The sequence below is a fragment of the Athene noctua genome, chromosome 17 (genome assembly GCF_965140245.1).
Source record: "Athene noctua chromosome 17, bAthNoc1.hap1.1, whole genome shotgun sequence".
Taxonomy (NCBI): domain Eukaryota; kingdom Metazoa; phylum Chordata; class Aves; order Strigiformes; family Strigidae; genus Athene; species Athene noctua.
The window spans coordinates 2,039,042-2,049,491 of NC_134053.1; the positions used below are offsets into that span (position 1 = coordinate 2,039,042).

General features: G+C 62.2%; 2 protein-coding genes across 3 annotated transcripts; one reads left to right on the forward strand and one right to left on the reverse strand.

Annotated features, from left to right (window-relative positions):
* The first annotated feature begins 2,996 nt into the window (after nucleotides 1-2,996).
* On the forward strand, nucleotides 2,997-6,276 carry TMEM119 (transmembrane protein 119). 2 transcript variants are annotated; one of them, XM_074921110.1, is made up of 2 exons: nucleotides 2,997-3,113; nucleotides 4,730-6,276. In XM_074921110.1, the coding sequence occupies exon 2, from the start codon at nucleotides 4,757-4,759 to the stop codon at nucleotides 5,513-5,515; it is 759 nt and encodes a 252-aa protein (XP_074777211.1). In that variant the 5' UTR covers nucleotides 2,997-3,113; nucleotides 4,730-4,756; the 3' UTR covers nucleotides 5,516-6,276. The 2 variants fall into 2 exon arrangements, with proteins under 2 accessions (XP_074777211.1, XP_074777212.1); XM_074921111.1 differs by having other exon boundaries at nucleotides 3,036-3,052.
* Nucleotides 6,277-7,745: 1,469 nt separating this feature from the next.
* On the reverse strand, nucleotides 7,746-10,191 carry ISCU (iron-sulfur cluster assembly enzyme). The gene is made up of 5 exons (XM_074921031.1): nucleotides 9,882-10,191; nucleotides 9,682-9,795; nucleotides 9,321-9,431; nucleotides 8,678-8,756; nucleotides 7,746-8,314 (listed from the first exon to the last, which is right to left on the reverse strand). Exons 1-5 carry the CDS (start codon nucleotides 9,963-9,965, stop codon nucleotides 8,217-8,219), a joined length of 486 nt encoding a protein of 161 aa, XP_074777132.1. The 5' UTR covers nucleotides 9,966-10,191; the 3' UTR covers nucleotides 7,746-8,216.
* Nucleotides 10,192-10,450: the final 259 nt, after the last annotated feature.

Genomic DNA, 10,450 nt, shown 5'->3' on the forward strand with positions numbered 1-10,450 from the left:
CATGTCCCCACGTTCTCACCTCTGCCCCAGCCGGGCTCAGCATCCCCATCCCCACATGCCCATCCCTGCCCTGGCCAGGCTCAGTGTCCCCATCTCTCCATCCCCACCTCGGAATCCCTGCCCGATTCCCACATCCCCACATCCCCATCCCCACATCCCCATCCCCACATCCCCATCCCCACCCCGCTGGGCCGCTCACACCATCCTCGAAGGCTGCAGCTCACCCCTGGGCAGTGAAGCATTCCAGCCCAGGCTCGCTGGGCTGCCCCGTCCCCGAGCTGAGCCCTGGCTGTGCAGCCGCCTCGAAAAGTGCTTTTGGGGGTGTCTGTCCTGCGAGGGGGGCACTGGCAGCGCGGCGGCTCACCTGCACCCCGGCCCCGACGCCTGTTTACATTCACGCTGTGCTTCGGATATTTTCCATCTGGGGCCGAGCAGCCTCCGCGGCCCCGCTCCCTCCGGCAAATGTAAATGTTTACGGGTGAGTCAGCGCGGGCGCAGGGACCCGCAGCCGGCGGCGGTGGCCGGTCCCTGGATGGGTCATCCCGGCCATGTGCTCCCGCCGCTGCCACCCTGCTCTGACCCCACCGTGTTCCTGCCAGCACCTTGTTGTGCCGAGAAGCAGCCGCGGGAGTTCACGGCGCAGCGGTTCATGGGCCTCTGGGCTGTCGGGGCTGGGCTGGGGAGTGGGACCACGCAGGGACCAGTGTCACCCCCAGCCCCACTTTATTTTGGAGGTGAAGGGCTTCAGCGTCCAGCCTCTGCGCCCCAGTCCAGGTGAGGATGAGGCTGGCAGGGCCCGAGCATGCGGATGGGAGCAGGGCGGAGGGATTAATCCTGCTCCTGCCCAGCCCCACGCCTGCCCTGCGCCTGCCGCTCGGGAGCAGGAGCTCAGCGAGGATAAACTTTCCTCCACCGCTGGAGCACAAACCGGCTGCCAGGAGCCGGGAATCGCCCTATTTGGCATCATCAGCAGGTCCTGTCGAGCTGCCATCTCCCAGCTCACGGCAGAGGAATCCGCGGGGAGACAGCACGGTGGCACAGCAGGAGCCTCGGCAAAGCCCCGCGCCGGCAGCGTGTGGTGCACGGGGCTGCACGTGGGGCCGGGCACCGTGGTGGCACGATGCTGCATGGGTGGCACGATGCTGCGCGTGGGGCTCTGCACGCTGGTGCAGCTCCACAGGATCAGAGCGTGTGTGTGTGTGTGTGTGTGTGTGTGTGTGTGTGTGTGTGTCGTCCCCCCCACAGCAGAGATTTTGCTGGCACAGCAGAGCTCGGCCCCGCTGAAGTAAATTACAAGCAGAGCAGGGCCGAAATGTCTCAAATTGCAGGTTACCTCGGGCTGGCTGGGCCGCCGAGCCGAGCCCTGCGGGTCCCCACGTTCCAGCTGCCCCAAATTACAAAGTGGGGCGCGGGCGGCACGGCCCTGCCCAGCGCCGAGGGGCTGAGCCCTCCCCAGCCGCAGGCAAAAACGGCATCGTAATGGCCGGTGTGCGCTGGCACCGGGGGCTGCCCGTCCCCACACCCCCTCACCCCCGGGCAGAGCCCAGCGCAGGGATGGGGACCCCAGAGAGGGGCAGTGGGGACCACGACTGGGGACACTGGCCAGGGTGGGGACCCTGGGTGAGGAGGGGTGGGTGCCCTGGCCAGGGTGGGGCGGGGACCCCAGAGGAGGGGGCTCAGCCCGATGCTGGGCGCACGGTGGGGGAGGAAAATCGCAGCCCCCTCCCCATCGGGGCTGCAGGAACGAGTCCGGATGCTGCCGGAGCTCCTCCAGGCCGCTTGGCCTCAGCAGTGCGGCCACCCTCACCCCCCCCATCCCCTCCCCTTGCCCCCCTTCCCCTCTAAGATTTCAGCACTGATCGTTTAAGGCCAGGAAAAGCCGCCCCAGCAGCTGCGCGGAGCCGCCGGCTGCAGACAGACGGACGGACCCGTTATTTCTGGGAGCCACGATCCCCTTTCGGCGACGCCAGGAGAAACCCAAACGGCGCCGGTTGCCCTCCGGCCTCCCGGTGCCAGCGGCGATGGGGGACGGGCACCCTGACCCCCCAGCCCCGCAGTGGCTGCAGTCCCCGGGCTTTGGTGGTGCCTTTTTTTGGGGGGGGGCTCTTGGCCGGGTCCCCGGGGAGGCAAAGAGGAGAATAGCAAGGGGATGAGGTCACCCCCCGCCGGCTGCGGCCTCTTGAGCAACTTCAGTCCGGGCAGAGGGGACTGGGGGGGTGGGGGGAGACCCAGGCGATGCCCCTGCACCCCCAGCCTGGGGACATGCCCTGGGGACCTGCCACACGGGCCTGGGGAGCCGCAGGGGTGGTTTCCTGCACCCCGAGGCAGAGGTGCCCGCGCTGGAGCGTTTCCAGGCTGGGATGTTTAGGAAATGGTGTCCTGAAATCAAAGGGAGGGGGGTCCCCAAGCCCTGTTTGCTGCCGTGCCACACTGCCAGCCCCCCAGTAATGCCGGGGCACCCAGCCCAAAACGCTCACTGTCCCCCTCGGACTCTGGGTGCTGTGTGGACTTGGTCGCCGTGGCCTGGCAGGGTACCAGGGCAGGATCCGGCCCTGGGACCATGAGGGGCCCAGGAGCAGAGTGAGAAGCAGCTGGGGGGGGCCTGGGCTTGCTCCCAGGAGGCATTTTTGGGGTGTCAGCACCCCTGTCTCACCGTGGGCTCAGCCACATGACTGCGGATGGGAACTTTCCTCCGCTCTCGTGGATGAAAACACCTTGTGACCTCCCTTCCATGCTTGCACCCCAAAAAATGGCTCCTTCCAGTGGCATGATGAGGGGCACTGGGGGTCCCCACTTCGCTGGCAGGGCGAGAGGCTGGGAAGTCCCCCCAGCTCCCAGCTGGATTTGGGCTGGGAGGGGGCTGGGGGCCGCCTGCCCCTCACTGGCCTCCCACACTCCCTCCCCAAACCAGCCCTAATGAGAACAAGCTGGTCCTGGGCTGCAGCGCAGGAGGAGGAGAAGGAGGAGGAGGAGGAGGAGGAGGAGGAGAAGGAGAAGGGGAAGGAGGAGGCTCCATCCCAGCAGGCAGCAGAAAGGGGCGCGAGGAGGCGAGGTGCGTGGGACAGACCCTGTCCTCCCGGCTCCCTCCCGCCGACGCGGCGGCTGCGGGTGAGGTGAGGATCCTGCCCCCCAGTTCTGGGGTGGCTCCCAGCGGGGCGCAGGCGGCCCCAGGGCCGGGGGTGCTGGGCAGGGTCCGGGATGGGGCCAGGCACAGTTCGGGGGGATGCTGCGCCTGGACAACGTCCAAATTTGCCTTTCCCGAGCGTTTGGGGAGCCGAGCGGGGTTCGTCCGCGTCCCGCCAAGCCAGAGCTGGGGACGCGCTGTGGGTCTGGGGGTGGGCGAGGATGAGGATGGGATGGGATGAAGACGGTGATGGCCACGGTGACGGGCCCTGCTCTTGGCAGATTTGGGCTCCAGTCACCCCCTTCGCGGCCGCTCGCTGGCTCTGCTCCCTAATGGCGAATTTAATGCCTTCGCCTTCCCCAGGACCCCCCTCCCCGCCGCGGCCGAGGGGCCCCGCTCTGCCGTGAAGGGTGAGGGGGCTCGTCCCACCCCCCCAAACCCCTGGTTCTGGCGGTGCTGGTTACTGCAGCGAGCCCAGAGCCCATGGCAGCGGCGACGCCTGCGGCGAGCCGGGAGGGTCGGGGGGTCCGGGGTCACCTCCCGCCTCCGCCGCCGTTTGTTTGCTCCGGTTTAATACAAACCAGATTTTTGCAGCCTGGAAGCCAAGTCCTGCTGCTGGAGTCCCTCCCGGTCTGCAGCGCTGGTGGGTTGGGTTTGTTTGGGAAGAAAATGGGATTTTTTGGGGCGGGACGGGGGGTTCCCCGCTGACCGATCTGGGGAGCTGCTTCGTGAGACCTTCCCGTGGGGGTGTGCGAAGGGCGAAGAGCTCTGGGAAGGGCTCGTGATGTGGCGCAGCCGAAACGCGCTGCCGTCCCGCGGGGACCCCCCCGGGGGTTCAGTCACACCCCGTCCCTGAGCCCCGCGGGGGTGCAGAGCCCGCCTGGGGGGCTCCTCGCTTTAGGCCACAGGTAGGGACAGGAGATGTTTGTCCCACATCCAACGTCTGGCAGATCCAGCCCCGGGGAGCAGCGAGGGGACGCTCGGGCAGCTGGGACCCCCCGTTCACTGCACCCCCAGCTCCGTGTTACCCCTCTGCAAAGTCTCTGGGGGGGGGTCCTCTGCCCCGTCCCGTCCCCACTCGGCCGCCGCAGCGGCACCGGGGTGAAATCCTGCTGCCAACCTATTTTTAGCCGCTCTCAAGCTGGGAATGGTTTGTAACGGTCCGGGACGAGCGGTTGGGAAACGCCGGGGGCCGGCCCCTCTGCAGCGTCGCCTGTGTCAAAGTTTCCACTGGAAACCTCAATTTTTCAGGAATTTTCTAATCAGCCAACTGACCGCTGTCTGAAGCCGGTTGTTGGCAGCAGCCCCGGTCCCCTCGCCGCGCACGCAGCGTCCCCCAGGCTTGAGCAATTCGATTCAGCTGGTTTCCATCTATTTTTTTTTTTCGCAGCGCCTCGTTGCAAAAACAAACGCAGACCTTTCTGCTCGGTGTCGGGGGGGGGGGCGGCGAGGAAACCGGAGCTGAGTTTTTGTTTTTCTGAAGGAAATTGTAACGGTTTGATGCTTGGGCTTGTCCCTCCGTGCCGGGTTGCAGTGCTCGGGGTATTGCTCTGAGGGTGTTGAATTTTTTTTTTAATGTTTTGCCCCCCACTCTGCATCCCGCAGGCCGCCGGGCACGACCGCCGGGGGAAGATGATGGCGATGGGTGCGTGGCTGCTGCTGCTGCTGCTGGCGGCCGCCCCGGTGCGCTCGGCAGCTCCCCGGCACGCCGCGGCCTTGCCCGATGGCGGGGGCAGCGGTGACGGGGAGGAGGTGTCGGCCGTGCCCCCCGTCCGGCGCGTGACGCCGGGGATGGGCCCGACGACGGTGGGGGAGGCGGCGGGGACCACGGTCACCAACAGCTCGGCGCCGGGCGGGGTGTTGGACGGGCTGGTGGATTTCTTCAAGGAGTACATGCTGCTGGTGGTGGTGGTGGGCTCGCTGGCCTTCGTCCTCCTCTTCATCATCTGCGCCGCCGTCATCGTCCGGCAGAAGCACAAAGCATCCGCCTACTACCCCTCCTCCTTCCCCAAGAAGAAATACGTGGACCAACGGGACAAGGCCGGGGGGGTCCGGGCTTTCAGTGAGGTGCCAGAAAAAGCCCCCGACCCCGACGCCGAGGAGCCCCTGGACTGCAGCCGGCAGCTGCAGGCCGACATCCTCGCCGCGGCCCAGAACCTCAAATCCCCCCCAGCCAAGGCACCGCTGGCCAACGGGGCCCGGGGGGAGCCAACCGCCCCCCCTGAGAAGGAAGAGAAAGAAGAAGGAAGCAAAAAATTGGGGGATGAGCAACACACCAAGCCCCCTCCCCAAAATCTAGGTGATGAGGAGGCAGCGGCTGCAACAGGAGGGGGGGGTGAGGGGGCCCCTGACGCGCCCCACGATGGCCCCTCGGCCCCCCCCAGCATTTAGGGCAGGGACCCAGTCCCGGGCGAGCCGCAGGAGCCGCCGGCTCGGGGTGGAGGGGGGGGACACCCCACAGGCACGCGATGGACACGGTGCTTTGTTGCTCCATGGGTACGTGGTGGCTCAGAGAAGCCCCGATGAAGCCCCCCCTGCTCCCTGCCTGCCCCCCTCTCAGCCCCCCGGCGGGACGCGGGGGCAAAGCCACGGGGATTTTTGGCACACGGTGTTTTGGCACCCTCAGCCCCCCGCTCCTGCTGCCCAAGGGGCTTTTCCCACCCCCGGGACACAGGGTGGGTGCATCCCCCCCACTCCCAGCTCCAGCTCTGCCCCCCACCCAGTGCTGTGCCCGGCAGCCCTTGTCCCCCCCCTCCCCAAACCACCAGCTTTCTCCCAAATGTATTTTTTACTAATTAGCAGCACCCTGGTCCGTGCGGGGAGCTGCAGCCCTCCGGGCTGAGGTGTGGGACCACGGCCTGGGGCTGGCGGGGGGGGGTGTCTGTGCAGCTGCGCCCCAACTCTGGGGAGCAGGGCGGGAGCTCACTGTGGCCTCAGGCACCGTGGGCTGGCTTTGCTGGTTGCTGTGACCACCGAGGCAAGGAGGACTTGGCCATCCTTGCCCAGCTATGGGGAGGAAGGGAAGAGGATTTAGCAACAAGGACCCGTTTTCCTGCCCCGAAGCCCCGACCTGAGCGCAGCCCAGAGCCCGGCTGGACTTTTCCTTTATTTTCTTAACCCCTTCAGCTAATAATAAAAACATTTCCTACGCAGATCTCCTCTCCCGTGTGTTTCTGCAGCTTATGGGGTGGCCAGGGCCCCCCCTTTGCTCGTTCAGGGCCCTCCCTGCCTCCCACTGATGTTGGGGTGCAGCCGGTTTCAGCTCCAGCCCCGTGGGGGTCCACATGAGCCCCCAGACAACACAGCCAGCCCGGCCGTGCTTCAGGGGAAGGTTTTCTGCGTGGGTGAAACCCCAGGAGCTGGGGGAAACTCTTATCATCCAGACAATCTGTACATCAACACGCCGTTTCTTGGAAACTTTTATCTCACACCCCACAGCTGAAGGCGGGGGGGTGGGGGGAGCTGGGGTGCTGCTGCACACCTCGAGGCAGCTGTACCCGGCAGGCAAACCTGGGACAAAAAAGAGGTTTTTCTGCCTGGAAAGGAACACATTCCCGTATCCCTGTATCCCACATCCCTGCATGTGCAGATTTTGTCCCAGCCATGGGGCAGGCAGGGATGTGTCCCCCCCATCCTGGCCTCGGGCCAACCTTTCCCCTCTGGAAAAGCTTTTATCTCCCCTTTTGCTTTTTGTCGGGAGCACAATGAACCGATTCTGCCCCAAAGCGGACGGACGTGGGCGTCTGAAGTTTCCCCGATTTTTAAAAAAATTTTTTTTTTTTTTAACTGGGAAACCACAGGACTGTTCCCAGGGAGCAAAGCACATTCCTTGCTGCAGGAGACAGGGGCCACGCCGAGGGCCGAGCCGAGGTACCGCAAGAGCGGTCTTGTGAGCGACAAACCACAGCAGCAACACGTGGCCTGCTCTGCATTAAAAAACAGGAAAAAAAAAAAAGTGGTGGATAGATTTATCAGAATGAGCCACTTATTTTTAAAGGCATTTTTTAGTCTTTATAAAACACCCTAGGTATGAAAAAAAGGCAACTGAGGTTTCTTGGGTGGTTTTAAAATCTTCAAGGAGTTTTTAAATGTGGTTTTCATTTGTTTTGGAAATCTATGGAAATACTCTCCTGGAAAAGAACAACCACCAGAAGGCAAAGGAGAGCACAGTGGCCTGGAGCACAGAGGGTAAAGCCATGCCAGATCCACTCCAAAACATTTAATTTTCAAATTAAAAAATTATGAATTTTTAAATTCCACTCCCCACCCCAGCGACGCTATTCCCCTCCTGGGTTCCAACCCCAGGGGTCATTTACTCTCTTTTAACAGAGGACTCAGCCAATCCAAAGGTTAAATTCTTACAGAAGACACTCTAAAATTAGGATTGTTCCTCTAACAGGAGCCTAGAAAAAAAACCCCAGCAAGCGTTAAGTGGTGCCAGGATGTGAAAAACAGCGCTGGGTCTGCGCTTCCTGGAGCGGTGGCAACCAGCACCCAGCTGCTACTTGCCAGTCGCCCAGCAGCACAGTGCCAGTGCCCTCCAGCGCCCGCTGAAGCGTCCCAGCAGCCCGGGGAGGAGGAACTCGCACACGGATTGTGAAACAAAACTCTGACACAGCTGTAGTTTGCAGGCAGAGGCGCTGCCCCACGTTTGTATATAGCATCGATACACAGAGTGATCCGCAGTTCTCACATAAACGTTAAGACCAAGGCAACGTTTCCCGCTAAATTCTGTAAAAGATTAGGCAAAAACTATACATCTTCCAAGAAAAAAGAAAAAAAAGTGCAGCCCTTCCAGTACCAGAACAGCAGGATTTTCCCTCCTGAGAGAAGCCACCACGTTCTCCGCAGCTGAGCAGTCTTGTCGCTCTAATATTTCAAACACAGTCGCGACAGGACGCAGGCTGCTGAGACAGCCCCGTCCCAGTCGTGTAAGCACTACAGGAGTGGCTGTACACAAATGAACAGTGACACGTTGTGCGTAAGTTGTGCGTATCTTACAGCTTCATTTAGTAGTGCACAGGATCCTACTAACAGCTAGAATAATTGCACTGCAAATTTAACTGGAATAAGAACAAGCTTTACAGTCAGTTCAGGCGTTGTTTGCTTTCTTCTCTGGCTCTTCTTTGTTTGGATCTTGCTTCAACTTGTAATCAGCCAAGGCAGCCTTGATTGCATCTTCAGCCAGCACTACAAACAAAACGAGTATTTCAAGGACAACGAAGAGGCACTTAGAACAAAAGAAGCCATAAAAGCAAGAGCAGCCGGCAGTGACCACTGCAGGCAGTGCCCATCGGCATCTTAAGACACAGAATGTCAGAATCTGAACGCTTATTATCAGTCTGCTGAGCTACAGAGTCCCAAAGATCTGAAAATTCTTAAAATCACCCCAAAATCTGAACATAAGCAAGCTTCCCTCATGGGCCAACCTTCATGTTCCTTGTGTAGAAAATTTTGGAAAACAACATTTAAAAGCATCTGCGCTATTCCCAGAAGTGTCCCTCTCAAATACAAGTTTGTGTTTGTACTTTCACTGTTTGGTCCTTTACTTACTGGAGCAGTGCAGTTTGACGGGGGGAAGGCAGAGTTCTTTAGCAATATCTGTGTTCTTGATTTGCAACGCTTCGTCAACCTGAAACGCAATTAGCGTGCAGTCACCGGTCACGCGAGGTACGACACGGGTTACAAAGGTGTTTGTTAAGAGAAATTTAGTGCTCCAGAGCCAGCAGAACCCACACGGAAGAACATCAAGTGCCAAGGCAGTGCAGGGTGCCAGAATGCAGGTGTCTCAGACCAAGCAGGGGTGGGAACAAACCAAAACACACCAGTGTTAGAGACCGAGTGCTGCTGGAGGGGTCGTTCGCGCGTACCTTTTATCATCATTTAGAAACACATTTCTCATAGAAAAAGAGTATAAATAATCTAAAAGCACTCCGTAACTAAACTTTCTTTCAGAACCGGTGATTAGCACTTTTTTTTCTTTCTGCACAAGACACAACGTACTTCCCTGCAGATTAACGGAGATTCCTGAAAAAGGCAACTATTGCCATCAGGCCACCCACAGCTGCTGTACCACACTGCGCAAAGTCCCTACTGGGACTGCTAGGGAGCTGTTTTCTCCACAGAGAACACAGGCAGGTTGAAAACTTGGGAGGCTCTCCACGGTGTCACCTCCAGCCCTGGCAGAGACTCTTACCGTTTTCCCTTTCACCCACTCCGTTGCCAGCGAACTCGAGGCTATCGCTGATCCGCAGCCAAAGGTTTTGAAACGGGCATCGACGATCTTCCCGTTCTCGTCCACTTCCACCTGCCAGAGCATTGGTGGCACCTCAGCAGCCGGCTCAGCTCCGCCAGTTGCCCAGAGCCACCTTCTAGGCAGGGCCCTGGCTCCCACCGCGCCCCGGGGAGAGGGACAGGGCCTGCCCGGGCCCCAGGGCACAGCTCGGAGCGGAGGGGTGTGAGGAGGGAGGGCCGCGCAGCCCCCCTGAGGGGACGGGGGGCAGATTTAGGCCTCGCAGCAGCCCCGGGCCACCCCCTCCCTCGGTGCCCAAAGTCACCTGCAGCTTCATGACGTCGCCGCAGGCCGGGGCACCCACCAGGCCGGTGCCCACGTTCTTGGCGTTCCGGTCGAGAGAGCCGACATTGCGCGGGTTCTCGTAGTGATCCACCACCTGCGAGGGCACCGCATCACCACCGGGCACCGCCTGGCTCCCCCTCTTCCCCCCGCACCGGCTCCCCGCGGCCCCTCGCCCCTCACCTTCTTGTGGTAGCCCAGCCTGGCCGCCGCCTCCCCGCCGCGGGGCCGCAGCAGCGCCGCCCCCGCCGCCCTCAGCGCCGCCATCTTGAGCCTGACGGGGGGCCGCGCGCCCCGGCCACGCCCCCGCGCGGCCTCAGGCCCCGCGCCCACGTTTCACGCCGAGCGCGGCGGGCGGAGGGGCCGAGCGCTGGGGGCCGCCTGCGGGAGGGGCTCCGCGCTGTCGCGAAAACGATCAATAAACGCTGTTCCCGGTCGCGACACCGCTCCTATCGCGACACCCGGCGCGTGTGAAGGCCGCGGCGGCCACACTCAATATGGCGGGAGGGCGGTACCGCGCACGCCGCGGGCCTCCTCGGAGGCCCCCAGACGGGCAGGCCCTGAGGCGGCCGCAGCGCAGCCTGCGCCTGAGCGGAGAAGACGAAGGGTCCGGGCCCGGCGGCACTCACCGAAGCGCGGCCCCGGTGCGGAGATGAGCGTGCGGTGTAGCGGGAGGCGGCTCGCCCCTCTTCCCGCAGCGGTCGCCCGGCGACTGTGCGCGGCGGCGGGACAGGCGCGGCGCTGGCAGCCCC

Excerpts from the sequence above, each read along its gene's own strand:
- TMEM119 (XM_074921110.1), top strand. The coding sequence starts at position 4,757 with ATGATGGCGATGGGTGCGTGGCTGCTGCTGCTGCTGCTGGCGGCCGCC.
- ISCU (XM_074921031.1), bottom strand. The coding sequence starts at position 9,965 with ATGGCGGCGCTGAGGGCGGCGGGGGCGGCGCTGCTGCGGCCCCGCGGC. Across the intron at positions 9,796-9,881 it reads GGCTGGGCTACCACAAGAAG|GTGGTGGATCACTACGAGAA; the intron begins GTGAGGGGCGAG and ends GTGCCCTCGCAG. Across the intron at positions 8,315-8,677 it reads CGTCAAACTGCACTGCTCCA|TGCTGGCTGAAGATGCAATC; the intron begins GTAAGTAAAGGA and ends TTTTGTTTGTAG.